This window comes from Natator depressus, chromosome 27, assembly GCF_965152275.1.
Source record: "Natator depressus isolate rNatDep1 chromosome 27, rNatDep2.hap1, whole genome shotgun sequence".
NCBI classification, from domain to species: Eukaryota; Metazoa; Chordata; order Testudines; family Cheloniidae; genus Natator; species Natator depressus.
Genome location: NC_134260.1, coordinates 15152170 through 15170980, shown reverse-complemented (window position 1 = coordinate 15170980; position 18811 = coordinate 15152170). Strand labels below are relative to the sequence as shown.

Genomic DNA, 18811 nt, shown 5'->3' with positions numbered 1-18811 from the left:
TAGGAATTGGGGCCAGCAGAGACCCCTGGGCTCAGCCTGATCCTTCCCCATGGGGCAGGGCCAGAGCACGATCGCTCCATGTGCTCTCCACCATTTCATCCAAACCCCCATTAACACCAGCGCCCCAGCCAAGGAGCTTCTACTCCTCCCCTTGGAGCCACCAAAGCCTGGCGAAAATGGAGAGATGGCCCAGCTGCTGCTTCCCCCATCCACTCGGCCAGTGACCCTGCCAAAGAAGGAAATTCAGCTGGTTTGGCAAATCCATGCTGGCTAGTCCTTGTTATCCACCAGGTGCTTACACATGCATGTTTAGTCATTTGTTCCAGTCCCTTTCCAGGGATCGAAGTTGGGCTGACTGGCCTGTACCATAGAATATCAGGGTTGGAAGGGATCTCAGGAGGTCATCTAGTCCAACCCCCTGCTCAAAGCTGGACCAATCCCTAATTTTTGCCCTGATCCCTAAATGGCCCCCTCAAGGATTGAACTCACAACCCTGGGTTTAGCAGGCCAATGCTCAAACCACTGAGCTATCCCTCCCCCGTGTAGTGCCCTGGCACTTCATTGGTCCCCTTCCTAAAGATGGCAAATGTCAAAGCCTTCTCCAGTCCTCTGGGACCGAACTGGAGGGAAGAAGCGACGTGTCCAGGGGCATCCAAAGCCAGGCCCCTGCAGTTGCTCATTTAAGACCCACAAAAGGGTATCTTGGCCATGAACCTCAAGCCAAACTCCACCGGCATGGAGCCCCCAGAGCTCGGAGGGCAGAGCTGAGTCCCGCAGCGCTGGAACAGCTGGCTGGCTGCAGACAGCCTGTCCGGGATGCGCCGTGTTGTGACTGCCTGCAGCTGTGAACTCCAGCCTCTGGCTGTTCTCAGAGACCTGCTCCGATTCACAGCTGCCACCCTCCTCGCCCCGCTGGGCACAGCGCCAAGAGCCACATCGCCCTCTGCCAATAATGCCGGGAGGGGACGGGGAAGAGACACCCCCAGACGCGGAACGAACGGATGCCAGGGCTTTAATTGGCAGGCACAGTGCGGGCATCAGAGTCTCCGAAAAGTGCTTCCAGTTCAAACCAACTTACGCAATCGTATGAAAATCATTTGGCTAGAAGAGAGTCAGTCCACGGCAGCCCAGCCCCCACGCTCCAGCTGCACCTCTCGCGCCCCGGAGCCGGAGAGGCCGGCAGCGACTGGAAGCAGGTGCAAGGAGGAATTCAGACACGTGCCAGCTCTCCTTAGGAGCCTCACAGGCCGGGGCGGGAAGGGGGCAAGGCACAGAGCAGCACTCTGGGTGGTGGGGGGCGAGTGGGGGGGGTCTCTGGTGTAAAAATATACTGTCCTCATAAAAATATATTCCCAAAGTTTGTTTTTCCTTTAGTACAAAGGCACAGAGGGCGTTCAGAGTGGGAAGCCGGCCCCCATCCGGACAGGTCCTGGCACTAGGAATAACCCTACATGGGTGAGCTGCTGTTCTGGGGCAGATCTGCCCCCATTTGAGACCAACAGAGAGGGCACGTGGGGAGAAGAGTGGGGACAGCCCTTAGAACTGCTCTGACACCGAGGGGCTGGGAGGGGGCTTCTGGGGGAGCAAAGGGGGGACAGGAGTTGAGGCAGCACCCCCTAGCCAGGGACAGATGGGAGCTGCAGGCGATGCAGTGCCTCCTCCTAGCCCTGGGCAGGGGGCGAGATTCGCAGGGAGCCGGCCCTGCCTGCCAGCCAGTCAGCGCAGGGACCCGACTGCAGTGCGCACTTTGCAATGGCATCAAAGCAGCAGGATTGGGGCTTTCTGGCCTCCCTGGTTTTTGTTCTTTAGACCCCTGAATAGCAGCGTGTTAACACTCCCCTCCCCGGACAAAGAGAGACTTCCCCTGGGCTTGCGAGGGTCCCGCTGCATTTCCTGCCCCTGGGCCTGTTCAGAAGCGATTCCCTCCTCTGAGAGCCTCCCCAAACCTTGCAGCTGCCAGTGGTGGGGAAATGGGACGTGGGGTTTTTTCAGCCTATAGCAGCGAGGGCATCACCTACAAGGTGGGCACTGCCCACATGTGCCCATTTCCAGATCTGCACCCAGCACCACGGTATCCCAGCGTCTATCCCTGCCCCCTTCTGCGAATCCCATGCCCCCAGGGGATCAGCACTCTCACCCTCCGTCCTGCCTGCCCCTGCAATAGGCCCCGTCCACCCTCCGCCCCACAATCCAGTGGCCTCCCCCAGACACTGGGATCAGCCTCCAAGCCGCAAGGCTGGGCCGATGGAGACGCTGGTCAGGTCAGAGCATCCCAGCTCCCCGAGGGTCAGTGCAGGATCGGTCCCTCCAGCCCTTTCCCCAGGAGCTCATTCCCCAGCTCGCCGTGCTGCACTGGTGGGTCCAGCCCAGTCCTGCTCCTGCCCACACGGCAGCGTGGCTCACACGCAGCGCAAGGCTCCTGCTTGGTTTCCCTTTGGGTCCACGGCCTTGGTTCAGGCTCTGGCAGAGGCTTGTGGGGGGAGGACGGGGAACCAGCATCTCCGGCATGGGAGAGACCGGGCCAGCCGCAGAGACGCCGTTCCCACCCCCACAGAGCCACCAGCCGCCCTCACGCAGCCCCCACCCGGCCGCGCCGCATGGCACGGGGGTAATACTTGAGGAAGATCTTCCTGACGATCTCCAGCGTGTCGCCGGCCGGCTGGGAGGGGTAGCGCTTGCCGTTGTAGATGAAACCCCGCTCCAGCTGGAAGACAGCCTGGTTGAACTGCTCCTGGTGGAAGGGGGTGCCGGTGGTCAGGCTCTCCACCAGCGCCGAGACGAAGAGGCTCCAGCGCACCCGGTAATAGTCCAGCACCAGCCCCCCGAGCTGCTTGTTGGCGTAATCCAAGATGTTGCCGTTGGGCCCCCACAGCGTCAGCTGGTTGCGGGCGTTCAGGTCGTACAGCTCGGCCTCCTTGTCACTGGTGGCTGCGGCGCGAGCCTGCTCCAGCCAGCGGCCCAGCAGGAAGTGGGGGTCGCTGGCCAGGAGGCCGTCCAGCTCCGGGAGCAGGTCGTACAGCAGCACCCCGCCGGCTGTCAGCAGCTCCGGCAGCGAGCGGCTCTCGAAGGCCTGCTTGATCTCCAGGTAGTACTCGCTCACCAGCTGCTGCGCGGCCTGCCGGGTGACGTCCACCAGGTCGTAGCGGAAGGCGGGGCTGGTGCCCAGCTCGGCAGCAGCACCCAGCAGCAGGCGCCAGGCCTCGTAGACGTCGCTCTTGTTGTACCACAGCTCCGTGGCCATGCGCAGGGACGGCCGGCGCACCAGCGGGCTGCGGTTGTGGTTGACGCAGAGCCCCGAGCAGTTGTAGACGCTGCGGAGCAGCAGCTGCCAGGCGCCGGCTGCCTCCGCGTTCCTGGTGCCGTAGCGCCGCTCGGCGTAGTTGGCAACCCACTGCTGGAGGTCAAGCGGCTCCTGGCGCCAGCCCAACTCGCTCATCAGCTCGTAGACCATGTCGTTCTGCTCAATGCCCTCCGGGGCCAGGCCGGTGCCCACCAGGGTGGAGTTGGGGAAGCGCCGGGCGTCGAAAGGGCCCCGGTTGATGCTCTCCACCGTGCCGAAGAGGCCGTGGTTGCCGCCGAAGTTGTGCAGCATGCACCAGATGAAGGGCTGCCCATAGAAGGACTCCGTCCACTGGTACACGGGCTTGGACTCCGCAAAGAGATCCAGCACGATCATCCTGCCGCTTGGCACGCCACGCAGCAGGGCCTGCACCTGGGCCGGCTGCCAGAAGTCGGGCTGGTGCTGGAAGAGCCAGCCCTGCATCAGCCACAGCGCGTCGGGGTCGGCTGGGGACAGACACACAGAGCCATCAGTGACATCAGGACACGCTGTCCCCCACCTGTCGCTCCCTATAAAGGGCTCAGCGCATCAGCTGCCCTTGGGCTCTGAGCGGTGCCAGCCCCCCTCTCGTCCCAGGGCATCCGCCTGCCTGCCGGCCCCTAGAGCTCACTGTGCAGCTCACCCCCCAAGCTGCATGTAAGGGCCTGGCCTGCTGGCTGCAGTCCCCAGAGCCGGTTCAGCCCAGGCAGGCTCTCCCGTGCACTGCCCTCCCAGTCTCGCTAATGCCCCTGCCCTGCGGAGCCCTCACCATGCCCCTCCTCTGCGGAGGCTGCTCACGATTGGCCACCCATCCACTGCCCTGAAATGACCAACTCATTCCAGCTGGGCCACCAAGCCAGCGCAGCCTGGGGACAGTCTGAGCTGCAGCCCCGGCCGGCAGGAATCTAGACCAGCCTTGACCCAAAGCCCTGGGGTGAAAGAGTCCCAGCTTCCCACCCCTGAGCCATCCAAGCCCTTTAGGAGGAGCCTGGTTTCCTGCTCGGGTCCTACCTCCGGTCATGGATCTGAAGACGGCAGCGCTGACCCCTGAGAGGTAGGCAGGGTCGGAGGACAGGGGGCTCATCTCATTGAAGGTGTCTGCATTGTAGATGTGATCCGTGCCGAACTCTCGGATCAGCTCCTTCAGGAAGAGGGTCCCGATCACTTGGAACATGGGGTCGCCGGGGTCCAGCAGGTAGGCACACGAGTAGGTGCAGTCGAAGTTGCTCCAGCTCCCGAGCCGAGTGACGTTTATCCGAGGGAAAACCCTACGGCACAGAGCAGCAGCCGGGAGTCAGAGCAGGGGGCAGGGCTCCCCCAACCCACCCAGCAATGTAGAGCTCTGCACGTGGGTGCAAGGAGCCATCTGGGGAGCCTGGCCTAGATGGCTGTGCACAGCTACTAGGGACGGAAATATCAGTTAAAAAAGGAAACCGGTTAAATGATTAAAATTATCTAGTTTAACCGGTTAACTGTTAACTGAGGTGGCTCTGAGGACCAGCGCGGGGCGGCAGGGGCTGGGATCCCACTGGCCCAGCTTGAGCTGGGATCCTAGTGGGGCAGTGGGCCTGGGGCCGCTCCAGCCGCCTACCCGCCCAGCCTGGCTCAGCTGGGCCTGCTCCAGCTGGCCACTGGGGTAAACAGTTACGGTCCGGTTAACATTAAGCCTAATGCTTACCAGTTAACTGGTTAATCGGTTAACCATTTACATCCCTAACAGCTCTGTCAGTCCCATGGGTCTCTGCTGCTCTCAGGCACATGTGGCTGAGTGGTATTCGGTGGGGACAGACGCCCATCTGGGAGAACTGGTCTTGGCCAAGCCCCAACCCAGACGCACTCACAGATCTGTATCTACCTCAAGACACCCCTGGGGACATGCCCCGCAAACGCCGGCAGCACCGGGATCATTCCCAACGACCGCATCCTCTCCAGGATCCTGTACTGGGAGAAAGGAGGAAAAGCCGGATAAAGGGGGAGAAGGGGCCGGGAGACGGAGGCACGTTGCTCTGGGCTGCACCACCCAGCTCAGGGACAGACACGCGCCATATGAGCATATCCGTACTGGAGTCTCCCGCCCCCAATCGTAGCCCTGAACAAAGCTCCGAGCACACAGGTACCAGACGGGGGGCGGAGGGAAGACAGCCTGGCTTGGAGCTCAGCTCAGGAGCTGCTCTCAGTCGAGAGGGTCTAGGACGATGGAGACAATACCCAGGTCAGTTCAGTGTCCCAGCTCTTTGGGGGCCAGGGCAAGATAGTCCCTAGAGCACGTTTCCTAGGGCCCTTCCCCCAGGCGCTTATTCCACAGCCCCTGCATCCCACGGGCGGCACCATACCCCTGGCTCCCACATGTGTGTCTGGCAGTGCACGCTGAGGGAGGAAGAAAGCAGGGAGAGCTGTCGCAGGGGGCGTCTCCACAACACGCAGGCTGGGTGCTCACAGACCTGGCCCCAACAGCGAGCCAAGCGCAGGTACCTGCAGGTACAGCTGCTTTAGGTTCCAGGAGAGAGGCAGGGGCCCCGCCCAGGTGTGCAGGTTTCCCATGCGGTTCCAGGCGAGGAAGGCGGGCCCGGTGAAGTACTCGTCTATTTCAGACTGGTTCAGGCCCAAGGACAGATACACCTGGAGCGAACGAGGGGAAGACAAGGAGCGATGTCAGCTGCTCAAAGCAGACGGCCAGATTCAGCTGAAGCCCTTTGCTGCTCCCTCCTGCAGCTCCCAGCGGCGGCTGACAGGAAGATGCTGCCCTGCTGAGCACAGCGCTCGCTCAGCCCCGCAGGGAGCGTTCGGCCTGGACGTGCCCAATGCTGGGAACGCTCCCCTCTGCCCAATCCCAGCATCCGCAGCCCCAGCTCGGCCAACGCAGCAGATCTACCTGGCCACGCTGACCAGAGACGGCTGGGCTGCTGGTCAGCTGCTGCCCCACATCAAGGGGCTGGGTCGCTCCCCGGACGGCAGCCCTCCCCACAGAGCAACCTGTTCTGTGCTGTCCACAGGACAATACATTTAACGTGTCTCCCCAGCCAGGCCCTGCATGCAACACGGCTTCACTAGAGACCAATCAAATACTCAACCCGCTGCCAAACAGCCTCCTGCCCGGTAAACGCCAGCGCCAGGTTGATGCCGTTGAGCGCCATCCAGTCGATCTCTCTCTCCCAGCGAGGCCAGTCCCACCACACGTAGGAGTAACTCTGGGTGCAGACGTTCTGGTAATAGCGGAACCTGGGAGCGGAGAGAACAGATGCTTCAGAGAACACGCCAGACTCCGGACCCCACCCCAGGAGACTACCTCGGGGTTGGCACGGGTGAAAGAAGCCGGGATGGAGGCAGCTCCTCGCAATGGAGCTTAATGTGCATCCAGGCATCTTATCCGTGAGGCCAGTGCTGGCCGGGAGCGGATGCTGGAGAACTAACTCAGACAGCCTCTTCCCGTGAGCGCAAACGGTACACCCCCGATGCTACACACGGGGACTTTGTTTTTTCAATGGAGACACTTTCTTTGTGTCGATTTCAACATCCCCCTGTGTGTTCTGCAGCTCAAACACCTACAGCTCATGCAAGGCCTAGCAGGGAACCTGATCCAGCTGTCTGCAGCAAACCGAAGGGCCCTTCTCTCCGTTAGGCAGAGAGGAACGGTCATTGTCCAAGACTAATGAAGCACAAGCAGCAAACGGGACAGCGAGGACCAGGCGCTGAGACCCCCTGCCGCGCTCTCCGGCAAGGCAATATCTTTGCCCGTGAAGAATTGTAAACGGACGGTCCCCTTTTCCTCCAAGCAGCAAGACCAGCAGGAGGCTGTCTCCAGATGATCTCGAGTGAGAGCCACAAGATTTCATGAGCAGCTTGACTGTGTGGCAACGAACCAAGCCAAGACCCTTCCCGCTGCCTTGGATCCAGCGCAGCAGCTAGTGGGAAACGCTGCAGGGCTTTGCCTTCCGGCTGAAGGAGCACTAACCAAAGCTTCCTGACGAGCCGCACCAGACCACAGGCCGACCGCCAGGGCAGCCTTGGGGGAAGAGGACTGCTTTCCAAGGACCTGCACGTGCAACCCCTCTGCTCCAGGATTCTTCCTTCGCTTTCCCGTAGCAAAAGCGATCAAGCCACGCAGCCCCGATGCGCCTGCCAGGAGCTTTGTCAGCTTTCACACGCCAAGGGAAGGCTCCCCTCAGGAGCCCCAGTGGCTGAGCTAACTGGGTGGATCTTTGCTAGCGTGAGCATGGCGTGTTCAGGACCCAGCCAAGAGCACCAGTACACACGACCAGCACAGCGAGGATCCGAGCGACTCTCAGTCAGCGTGGGGGCCGCTCCGGGTCAGGGAGACACTTCCTCTTGCCCGGGAAGGCTGCGGGCAGCTGACTGAAGCTCCCTGTTAAATGGGGAAGTGCCCTGTCTGCACCAGAACCCTCTGGTCCCGTCACGGGCCCACCCAGAGCAGCTGCACAGCGAGCAGAGCAGACGCTAGAGCCAGACACCGTCCCTCCCGCACCTGTGGGTCAGAGATACAGGACCAAGGACATCCCTGGTGTAAGCTCCATTAACTCCACTCCCTTGCACCAGCCACAAACATGGCCCGTGGCATCTAAATTCCAGGACAGGAGCGCGTGGGGGGGTGAGAGAGGCCGGGGCCGGGGGGCTGAGAGAAACCGAGGCCGGGGGGGGGCGGGCAGGGCCGGGGGGCAGCCGCGGGGGGGGCCGGGGCCGGGGGGGGGAGGCGGGCCGGGGTCGGGGCCGGGGGGGGGGGCAGCGGGAGGCGGGCCGAGGCCGGGGGGGGGGCAGCGGCCGGGAGGGGCCAGGGGGGGCAGCGGCCGGGGCCGGGGGGGGGGGGCAGCGGGAGGCGGGCCGAGGCCGGGGGGGGGGGCCGGGTACCTGTTGGGGCTGGCGGCGCGGATCACCCCGGGCACGGCGGGCAGCGGGTCCGGCAGCCGCAGCTGCGCCCCGGACCAGGACACGTGGCAGCCGCAGAGCTCCCGCAGGTAGCGGTAGATGCCGGCGGCGGCGGCCACCCCGCTGGAGCCGGCCACGCGCACCCGCTCCGCGGCGCCGGGCGGGGAGCTGAGCCGGTAGGTGTCCGGGCCGCCGGCCGCCAGCGAGCGGTTCACCGCCACGGCGAAGCCCGCGGCCGCCCGCGGGCCCAGCAGCCGCTGCAGCAGCGCCCGGACCGCCGCCTCCTGCCGCGCGTCGGCCGCCTGCGGGGCGGGGGCGGGGGCGGGGGCCGGGGCCGGGGCCGGGGCCGGGGCGGCCGCCAGCACCAGCAGCAGCAGCGCGGCCAGCGCCATGGCCGGCTCCAGCCTCCCGGCGCGGCGGGCAGCGCCCAGCTTTGGGCGCGGCGGCGTCCGCCAATCCGGGCCCGGCCAGCTGGGGGGGCGGCCCTCCCGGGAGCCAATCAGCGGCCGGCCACGCCCCCCCGCCCGATGTATCCATGTGCCCGAGCGAAACAATGTCCGGGACTCGGGGGCGTGGAGCCGAGCCCGGGGATCGAGCCCTCCCTCAGCCCACCCCGGGGACCCCTCCCGGCCCCCCCAGCCCAGCCTAGGGATCCCGCCCAACCGACCCAGGGGATCCCTCCCTCCCCCCCCAACCAACCCTTGGGCTCCCCCCCAGCCCCCCAAACCGATCCAGAGGATCCCTCCCAGACCTACACCATCCCCAGAGCCACCCCTGACCCTCAGAAACTATCTCTGGCCTTGTCCAAGTTAAGGATTTCTTATCACTGACTGTATCACTCTGACTGTTCTTCACTGATGTGTTTATTCATTCTCCGGGGCGCTGTGGGTAGGGCCTGGGGACCTCATCACAGATCAGGACAACAAAGAGGTGGCCCCTGCCCCGAGGAGCTGGCAGCCTCAGCATCAGGCCTGGTCAGCTCTTAGAAATTAGCTCGACCTCCCTACATCTCTCAGAGCTGGGAAAAAGGTCACGCCCTGAGGTCCAGCCAACCCCCAGGCCTGACAGCTAAGTTGGCAGAAGAATTCTCGCAGCATCCACCTAGGCTACGTCTGCACTACAGACCGTACAGCAAAGCGTGTCACTGCAGCTGGAAGGTCTCCCGTGTGGCCGCTCTAGGCTGGCGGGAACGAGCGCTCCCAATGGCATGATTAAACCACCCCCGACGAGCGGCGGTCGTTATGGCAGCGTCCACACCGGCACTTACGTCAGTGAAACATATCGGGCGGGGGGGGCTTTTTCACACCCCTGACAAAAGTGCTAGTGTAGACATAGCCCTAGCTACTGCCTCCGGGAGAGGTGGATTAACTACGCAGATGGAAAAAGCCCTTGTGTTAATGTGGGAAGTGTCTACGCCACAGCAGCAAGGCTGTACCCGCGCGGCTGTACCCGCGTGGCTGTACGTGCGCGGCTGTACCCGCGCGGCTGTACCTGCGCAGCTGTACCCGCACGGCTGTACCCGCGCGGCTGTAGCCGCATGGCTGTACCCACATGGCTGTACGTGCGCGGCTGTACCTGGGCGGCTGTACCTGCGCGGCTGTACCCGCATGGCTGTACCTGGACGGCTGTACCCGCACGGCTGTACCCGCATGGCTGTACCTGGACGGCTGTACCCGCACGGCTGTAGCCGCATGGCTGTACCTGGGCGGCTGTACCTGCGCGGCTGTACCCGCATGGCTGTACCCGCACGGCTGTACCCACATGGCTGTACGTGCGCGGCTGTACCTGGGCGGCTGTACCTGCGCGGCTGTACCCGCATGGCTGTACCCGCACGGCTGTACCCGCGCGGCTGTAGCTGCATGGCTGTACCCGCACGGCTGTACCCGCACGGCTGTAGCCGCATGGCTGTACCTGGGCGGCTGTACCCGCGCGGCTGTACCTGGACGGCTGTACCCGCACGGCTGTACCCGCGTGGCTGTACCCGCATGGCTGTACCTGGGCGGCTGTACCCGCGCGGCTGTAGCCGCATGGCTGTACCCGCATGGCTGTACCCGCGCGGCTGTAGCCGCATGGCTGTACCTGCACGGCTGTACCCGCGTGGCTGTACCCGCGCGAATGTACCCGCATGGCTGTACCTGCACGGTTGTAGTGTAGACATGCCCTAAATGTAAAAGTGTGATTTAAAAGTGCATCGTTAGTATGTGGAACTTGTGTTAACCAACACCAGCTGCTCTGCTGGCCAGAGGTCAGACACTACAAGTAGCATTGTGGAACCACATGGCTCACACTTTGGCTACTCCAAGATTAGTGGCAGTGTATTTCTCCCTGCTCTGGGCCAGACTCTCATCCCCCGGAGATCCTGGGAGCAGGCTGGGGGTCTTGGCTGAGAGCACCAGGAAGTAGCAGCAGGATAGTAACACAGATCCCGGAGCAAAAGGAGAATGGGGCCCAGTCTGCACACGGAACCACAAGCCCTGCAACTCCCAGTGCAAGCTCATGTGTGGGCGAGTGTGGGGGGTGCCCCTGTGTGTGTTTGAACCGTTTTCTGTGTCTGGCTCATGTAAATGCAGAGCAACAGCTGTAATGTTACACTTGGATGGTTAAGCCAGAGAATTGCATCCGGAGTAGTGGAGTGTGTTGCTGTGAACCCTCCTTCCTATTTGTGAATTGGGCACTGAGCTGTTCTGTGGACCATGCTCTGTTCTGGGGGTCCACAGCCACACACACGAGTCTTTAATTTTCCATTTGTGCAGCAAGTATCCACCTCCATCTGAACTGCGTGGCTCGCTGAGTGTGTTCTCTCATTCCCAGAGGCGTCTGTTCCTCCTATTTAATTTTCCATTTGGGTGGGCTTTTTCCTGGAATTCCCCCTGCAGTCAGCAGTGGTGCTGTGGGAAGAGAGTATTTATATACACCCTGCCCCACAGAAGATCATATGGCAGAATGTCAGTGGGATGCAGTCAAAGGCAGCTGATGGCAGAAATAACAGTGCAGGGTAGATGAGCCATCCTGGCCACATGGAAGTGACCCCACCCTCTCCAGAGAATGAAAGAGAGGCGAGTGTGAGTGTGACTCATGGCCAGAAACATCCTGCAGAATAAATGACTCAAATTCAACCCTTAAAGACATGTGGGGAGATGAGTAGCAGTCAACAGTGTAGTCAACAGTCCCTGTCTCTGCTGTATTCTGATCATTCAAAGATCAAAAGAACGTCCTAGCATTTAAATGAATTGTAAACACGGCATATCGCTGTATTAATCTCTCTTTGAAATGTAGAGCCAAGCATCAGTGACTGGTGGAAGAACTGGCAGTTAGCTGATGTTAATTCGTATAGCTAAGTACCAATGCTAGACTGCCTAGTGCATAAATTGCCTTATGTTAATCTGTGTGAATAATTAACAACGATACTTAGGAAATAAGGGCCTGTTGTTCCCTGAGGGACTCCAACTTGTCAAAAAAGACCTGAAATTCTATAAAAGATCCTTGGGTCCTGATCCTTTTTATCTCATGTCTGCATAAGCTTCACCAGGGGAAGTTTGAGTGACAAGATGAGATCCCAGTTCAGCTGGTATACCCTGAATATGACATTGTACAGTGGATTCTCACCTATGGACTAAATTCCAAAAGAACTCTTTGCAACTACAAAGCTCCCCATCTCTGCTTTGAATCTGAACCTCAAGAATTGAACTCAGGTCTGTCTGTCCTTTTAACCATACTCTCTCTGTTTTCTTTTTTTTAAATAAAGTTTAGTTTAGTTAATAAGAATGGTCTTTTAGTGTGTATTTGGGAAAGATCTGGACTATTCATTAACCTGGGAGGTAATATGTCCGATCCTTTGGGATTAGCAGATCCTTTTCTTTTATATGATGAAATAAGATTTTCAGAAATCTTCATAATATTTGACTTGGGTACCTGGATGGAGGGAACTGTGGTGTTGGCTTCTGGGCAACCACCGAGGTAATAAAGAAGCTGTTTTATGCTGCCTTGGTAAATCTAAGTATTGAAAATATCCACCAGCTTTGAGGATTATCTGCCCAATTCTTTGCAGTTCACCCTAATTGAGTGACTTCAGCTGGCCCCCCCGGGACACCGGTCACAGCGAGCTACAAGGCTGCGGCTGCAGGACACATCAAACCAGCAGAGTGAGGCTGGCATTGGGTTGTTGGACATGGGAGTGACTGGGAAGGGCAGAGGGAGGGGGTGGATGTGTATCTGCTGGTCGGTCAGTGTGCGTATGGGTCCATGGACCTGCGTATGTCCCTGGGAGGATGTCTGGCTGGGTCTAAGAGGCACCAGGCTGGGAGAGCTAAGTTCTGAAAACAACAACTTTCCATTCAGGAAAACCACACACAGGCGGAGCAGAACGCCAGTCTGGCTTGGGACAAACCAGCTGTTCTCCAGACCCTCTGCCCCACTGCTACTGAGGGGCCCTTCTGCAGGATCTCCCCGCAGCTGGTCAGACTTAGCCGGATTCTGCCCTCTGTTCCAGCAGGATGAATCAGGAATGAGCACAGTGCCCCATGCATGGGGTTGCTCTGGGTTTACACCATGGGAACCTGGCCAGGAGTCTGCTAGAGGGCAAGCAGTCTCCCCCGTGACACAGCTGGATTCCATTCCAGACCTCTGAGAGGCACTGCGGCCTGCCCAGGAGAGGGATGGGATCTGAGCCCTGAAATGGAAAGTCCCTGCTGGGATCCAGGGGCAAAATGCCCAAGGAACAGTGGAGGAGTCATGGGACCAGCAGGCTGTTATGTGTCTAGTGCCCCTTTGCCAGCGGTTTCCCACGGGATCGTTTCCCGCCACCCCTCCACCCCCCAAAAGCTGCTGCCAGGGTCAAAGGTGCTGTCCAGAAATACAGCCCGTGGCCGAGATCTCAGCACCGTGCAGCATCGCTGGGGGGAGGGGAGTGGGACGCAGGCAGCCGTGTCTGAAGTGAAACTCCCCAGCTGATGGACTGCAGGGCTGTGTGTTCTCTCTGCCGGCTGCTGCGTTTCCAGGTCACCCAAACCAGGCTGACCCGGACAAATAGCAACACGCCAGGGCCACTTCCTGGCTCCACCCCTGTGCGTTCCCATTGACCACAAGAGCCCTGCAGGGCTGCTCATGTCCTCCTGACAGTCACATGGGTCCTCTCTCCTGACAGCTGTCCTGTCCCGCTGTTCTCTCCTGGGCCCAGCATGTCTAGGGACGTGTTCCATGGGGAGAGGGGTCGGGGGTGCTTTGGGCACACAACTCTTCCCCACCCCAAGGGCTCCCAGCAGCCGCATGGGGTCACACACTGAGACAGGCCGGTCCCGCTTCAGCCTGCACTCGTCCAGCGCCACTGTAATCGTCCTTCAACTGTCCCACAGTGCCACGGAGTCCCCGGGCCATGCTCTGGAATTGCTCCCTACGAAGCCAGTCAGGACTCTGGGGAAGTCTCCTTTCTGGGAGCAGCCTGTCTGCAGGGCAATCAACTCACACAGCTTCCACCTTCCTGGGTCTGACCTCGGAGCATTCAGCCTCCTCTGCCCCTCCGTGCGCTTCCCGCAGCGAGTCCGCTCAGGCGGGGTCCTGGGGAAGCCAGAGGGTCCTGCCCCCCAACTCCGCAGTCAGACGTGACTCTCAGCCAGCCAGTAAAACAGAAGGTTTATTAGACGACAGGAACATGGTCTAAACCAGAGCTTGTAGGTGCAGAGAACAGGACCCCTCAGCTGGGTCCATTTTGGGGGGCAGTGAGCCAGACAACCACGTCTGTACTTTTTAAGGTCAGGCTTGACGAAGCCCTGGCTGGGATGATTTAGTTGGGATTGGTCCTGCTCTGGGCAGGGGGTTGGACTAGATGACCTCCAGAGGTCCCTTCCAACTCTGATATTCTATGATTCACACCATGTCCCCAGCCAGCCTCAAACTGAAACTCTCTCCAGCCCCCCCTCCTCTGCTTTGTCCCTTTCCCGGGCCAGGAGGTCACCTGATTCTTTGTTCTCCAACCCTTTAGCTCTCACCTTGCAGGGGGGAAGGACCAGGCCATCAGTTGCCAGGAAACAGGGTGTCGGCCATTCTCTGTGTCCAGACCCCTGCACGCACCTGCCCTCTAGGGCTCTGCAGTGATCATGCACCCTTATCCCACCCCCTAGATACTTAAGAACTGCATAGGGGAAACTGAGCCACCCCCACACTATTCAGAGGAAACATTAAGAACAGTCCCACTTCGTCACACACAGTGCACTGGGGCTCCCAGAATCCACTGCTTCTGGGGGCTGAGCACCTGGGGGGCATTGCCATGGTGGGGTGGAAGTGTAACGGGTCAGCCCGCGAGCCAGCCTGGCGAGCACGGACCGTCCGGGCTGAACCAGCGTCTGTCCAGCTGGCTCACTGCAGAGCAGCTCAGACCCGGGCCCATGGCGTCAGGCCCTGGCACGCGGCCCAGTTCTGCTCTCACAGGCAGTGGGAGCAACAGGGTGATGGCCCTGGCCGGGCTAGTTCCACCTGGCCTTGCTCAGCCCAGGGACTTGCCCGCATTTCAGTACAAGCCTGGGCTCTGGGCCTGGGAACTGCAGCTGGCCCAGGAAATAGTGTCCCGGGTTGCAAGAGCCTTTGCATGGCGCTCGGCTGCCCCCTGCTGGGAGGCTGCAGGTCGGCAGGAAAAGAGGCCAGCTTGTGGTGACTGGCCCCTGCCCCAGCTGTTCCGGGGAGCTCTGCACCCGGTCGCTCTGGCTCCAGTTTTCCAAAGTGACCTCCAGGTGCCCAGCTTCCGGCACCAGGGGCCTGGTCGGCTGGAGATGCTCAGAGCCCACAGTTCCCACTGCTCTCAGCAACAGCTGTGGGGGTGTTGGGGGGGGGGGTGCTCCAGGCGGCTGGAGCTGGGCACCCCAGTCCTTTTCTCTGATCCTGGCCAGGCCAAGGGCCCCGGAGCACTCTGGCCGCTGCGTGTTCACTGACTCCCCCAGCTCGCTGGCCACAAGGAGCCCTGAAAGCCCTACTCATGCGGGCCCCCCCAAGATCTGCAGCTCCTCGCTGGGAGGCACTGGCCAGCGGCAGCAGGGCTCAAGGGTGCTGGAAGGGAACAGAGGGCTGTAGCAGATCCCTCAGTGGTGAGTCCTGGCTGGCCAGCATGGGGGCAGTGGGCTCAAGGTGGAACGTGCTGGGCCGGCCCCAGGGAACCGTAATGTTATTCTCCCTTTTGCAGAGTGATTTGTTTTCCAGGAGCCACGTGATGGCAGAGCTGCCATCCCGTTGCGCAGCCTGGAGGGGAAGCTTTGCTGTCCCAGGAAGAAGCCAGGTTACATAACAGAGCTGGTATTAAATTCCAGCACGCAATGCTGGCAATTCCTGCCGAGGAAGCCCAGAGATGCATGGTGTGCAGGCTGGGTACCCAGGACGGGGGGGGGGGGGGGGCAGGCTGGGAGCCCCAGGACAAAGGGGGCAGGCTGGCTGCCAAAGGATGGATGGGAGGCAGTGCAGAGTTACTCCTTGAGACACGGCATGCGCAGGTGAAGAGAAACGCATTGCTCTGTATGGCAAAGTGGGACCCAGCTTCCTTCTCCCCAGAGGCGAGACCTGGAAGCAGCTCTCCAACCCCTCTGGCCTTGCTCAGCCAGGCTGGGGCGATCCCCTCTCTGGCCTCTCTCAGCCCAAGGATGCAGGGACCAGCTGAGGGGTGCAGGCTGTAAATCCCTCCCTCTGCCTTGCATAAAGGCCCCAAATGGCTCCATGCGGAGCTGCCTCCTTCCCACTTTCCTGTTTATTTTGGCTGTTTTCCCTCTTTACCACAAACAATGGATGGGAAGGAGAATTTGGTCTCCATGGTGCATGCCATGTCCTCTGAGTGGGCCTGGAGCAGGGAGGACCGGGAGCCAGGACTCCTGGGTTCTATTCCCAGCTAGGCCACTGAGTCACTTGGGCTGAGTCCATTCCTTGCTCTGTGCCTCAGTTTCCCCCTCAGTGAAGTGGTGCTACAGGCCCTGCCCATCTCCCAGTGGTGAGGGAACATCTCTCCATTAATGCTGGTACCAGCTGCAGGGAGATAGATGCATCTGCCGGTGGAGGTGCTGAGCAGGTCCCAGCATCCCGGCAGGGGCCCAGGGGAAGAGGAGGAGTTAATGGTGTTTTGTAACTGCTTCCCACTGGGGGTTCCCAGGAAATTCAATAACCCTCAGGGAAGGTGCCCTGGGCGGGTCCAGGTGTGCCGCAGATCAGAGAGTTAAATACCCAGAGAGGCTCCCAGCGGAGTCCGGCCCCGCTCGGCCTGGCCCATGTGCAGCACCCTCGGGGCTCGCGTGGCAGAGCTGCTGTGTGAGGCTCTGGGGTCCAGTTCAGACAGGACTCGCCAACCTGGGGTGGAGTTTGGGGAGGTGCTTACCCTGCCTGTGCTGACTTGTAACAAGTCCCTGGGGGAACCTCACCTCCCCCGCAGCCCCTGTGAAAATCTATTCTGTCCCCAGCCGGCTCCAGCTGGCCACACGGACAGGACTGGCGCTTGGTGCATTCTGCGCCTTCCTTGGTGGCCCACGTGGCTTGAGCTGGGGGGGCCTCATTCCAGTTTCTTGTAGACATGAGCCCATGCCCCCTGGGCTGGCTGGGCCCCGGGCACTGTGCTGGGGAACCTGTCCCCGGCCCGAGGGTGCCCAGAGACCCTCCGTCTCCAGGGCTGGTGACCCAGCCCCCGCCCCCCCAGCAAAGCCCCAAATGGCTCCAGCAGACTGAGGCAAGTCCGGGCAGGCCCTGGCTGGGGCGAGGCCGTTGGGTAATTAATGCTGATTAACATTGTAACGTATGGATTCTTCTCCAGTAACAATTCCCCAGGGTGGGTGCCTGCTGCTGCCCTGCTCCGGGCCTGCCTGTGGCGCCAGGAGCTGGGGCACCTGCCAAGCCAGCCAGGGCACCGTGGGGATGGCAGGGCAGCCATCGTCAGGGCAGAGCATGCTTCTCGTGGGCTCCGTGCTTCGCCCTGGGAGCAGCAAAGGCTGAAGTTACCAGCCAGGGCCGGGAAGCAGAGCGCAGGGCTTGGAAAAGCCTTGGAACACGGCCCCTTGCCACCCAGAGCAGCCGAGTCCTGGCTGGTGTCAGCCGGAGGGGCAGGATCCTCACGCAGCCTCCTCAATGCATCCAAGCCCCCTCAATCCTGACCCGCAGCCCCCTGCGATCCCAGCCCTGGGCTCCCCCCAACTCTGCTGGTGCCCCTGAATCCCAACCCGCAGCCCCCCCCCCGCCCCTGGCTAGCCCACACACTCCCCGCCGGTGCCCTTAACATTTGGGTTGAGGGAGACATGCCTGAATTGTTGTTTCCGCTGGGAGAAAAAGTATTTTCTAGCCTGAAGGTCCCTCCAGGGTCAGGCGGGATCCCGTTAAACCCCCAGCACAACCACCCCCACTCGTAACTCATGGCCCTTCTTGGCTGGGGGGCTCAGCGGGGTGGTGGCAAACAGCGCATCTCCTAATGCTCCGACCATAGGGCCCCTTCCAGCCAGCTGTGCCCCCTCCCACCAATTCCAGGGGTGGACGTTGCATTATGGGGGCGGCCTTGCTCCTAGGGAAGGGCGGCAGCTGGGCGGCACATGGGAAGGCTGGCTCCAGCCCCAGGCAGCCTTGTTCCCATGATCCCGGGGCCGGCCGCTCCCTCAGGTCGTTCCTGGCAGGGCTCTTATCAGTTTGGCCCCCTGCCTGCTGGGAACACAAAGGCTGGGGGGCGATTGCCATCTCAGAGCTGGGCTGGAGACACTTGCAACGGCTCAGCCCCCCCCCGACACGCCCACCATATCGCTCCCCAGCTCCCTGCGCTATGGTGATGGGAAATGCACGCCCTAGAGAGGAACACTGTGACCCCCCCCCGGCTTTACCGCCCAGGGATTGTTTCCTCTCTGAGCTGCCTTTTCCTGACTGATTTACCAGCCAGGGTGAGGTCACCTCTTCACCCTGCAGGATTGGGGAGGGAACTGGGAGGCAGGACTCCTGGGTTCTATCCCCAGCTCTGAGAGTGGGACAGGGTCTAATGGGTTAGAGCAGGGGGGCCTGGGAGCCAGGACGCCTGGGTTCTATCCCTGGCTTGAGCACTGGTAAGTCAATCTCTGCCCTGGTGTAGACAGAATTCCTCCATTGACCTGGCTCCTTCCTCTTGGGGAGGTAGGTTAGCGATGCTGATGGAGAGTCCCTCCCGGGCACAAGCCATGGCTGCATAGTAGTGCCCCTGCCCTTCAAATGCTACAGTGTCTCTGGGTCAGTCCAGAGTCAGGGCTGGGGATGGGGTGTGATTCCAGAGAGACCGGGGCCATAATCTGGCCTGTGGGCTAATCCGGGCCCATGTCAACCCCCCTCTCTGCGTCCCTTGTTTGGAGGGTACAGGGACTGGGTGGTGGGGCCTCGAGCCAGGCTCCCGGGGGAGATTTGTGGAACTAGTCCCATTTAGGAACAAAGCAATGTGGCCCCAGGGAGGGGGCTCCCCGGGGAGAAGGGGAGGGGGCTGTGCTGGGGGCAGAGCGGTAGGCCAGCCAGGAGCCAGTTACCACTGCACTACCCCCCCCCCCCCCCCGCCATAAAACATGAAAGAATTCAAGTGGAGAGGCTTTAATGAGATTTGGGGCAAGCATGCCAGGCAGGAAATGCCTAAGCATTGCCAGGGGAATGCTGGCCAGC

The 18811-nt window shown here is 61.0% G+C and overlaps 1 protein-coding gene across 1 annotated transcript; it reads right to left on the bottom strand.

Annotated features, from left to right (window-relative positions):
* Positions 1-93: 93 nt before the first annotated feature.
* Positions 94-8592, bottom strand: NAGLU (N-acetyl-alpha-glucosaminidase). The gene is made up of 6 exons (XM_074940625.1): positions 8183-8592; positions 6391-6538; positions 5792-5938; positions 5175-5260; positions 4331-4587; positions 94-3786 (listed from the first exon to the last, which is right to left on the bottom strand). The coding sequence occupies exons 1-6, from the start codon at positions 8590-8592 to the stop codon at positions 2570-2572; spliced, it is 2265 nt and encodes a 754-aa protein (XP_074796726.1). The 3' UTR covers positions 94-2569.
* Positions 8593-18811: the final 10219 nt, after the last annotated feature.

What these genes read in the sequence shown, in the direction of transcription:
- NAGLU (XM_074940625.1), bottom strand. Translation starts at nt 8,592, where the DNA reads ATGGCGCTGGCCGCGCTGCTGCTGCTGGTGCTGGCGGCCGCCCCGGCC. An exon ending in TAAAGCAGCTGTACCTGCAG is followed by an intron (nt 5,261 to 5,791) that starts GTACCTGCGCTT and finishes CCTTTCTCCCAG; the next exon opens with TACAGGATCCTGGAGAGGAT. An exon ending in CTTCAGATCCATGACCGGAG is followed by an intron (nt 3,787 to 4,330) that starts GTAGGACCCGAG and finishes GTCTGTCCCCAG; the next exon opens with CCGACCCCGACGCGCTGTGG.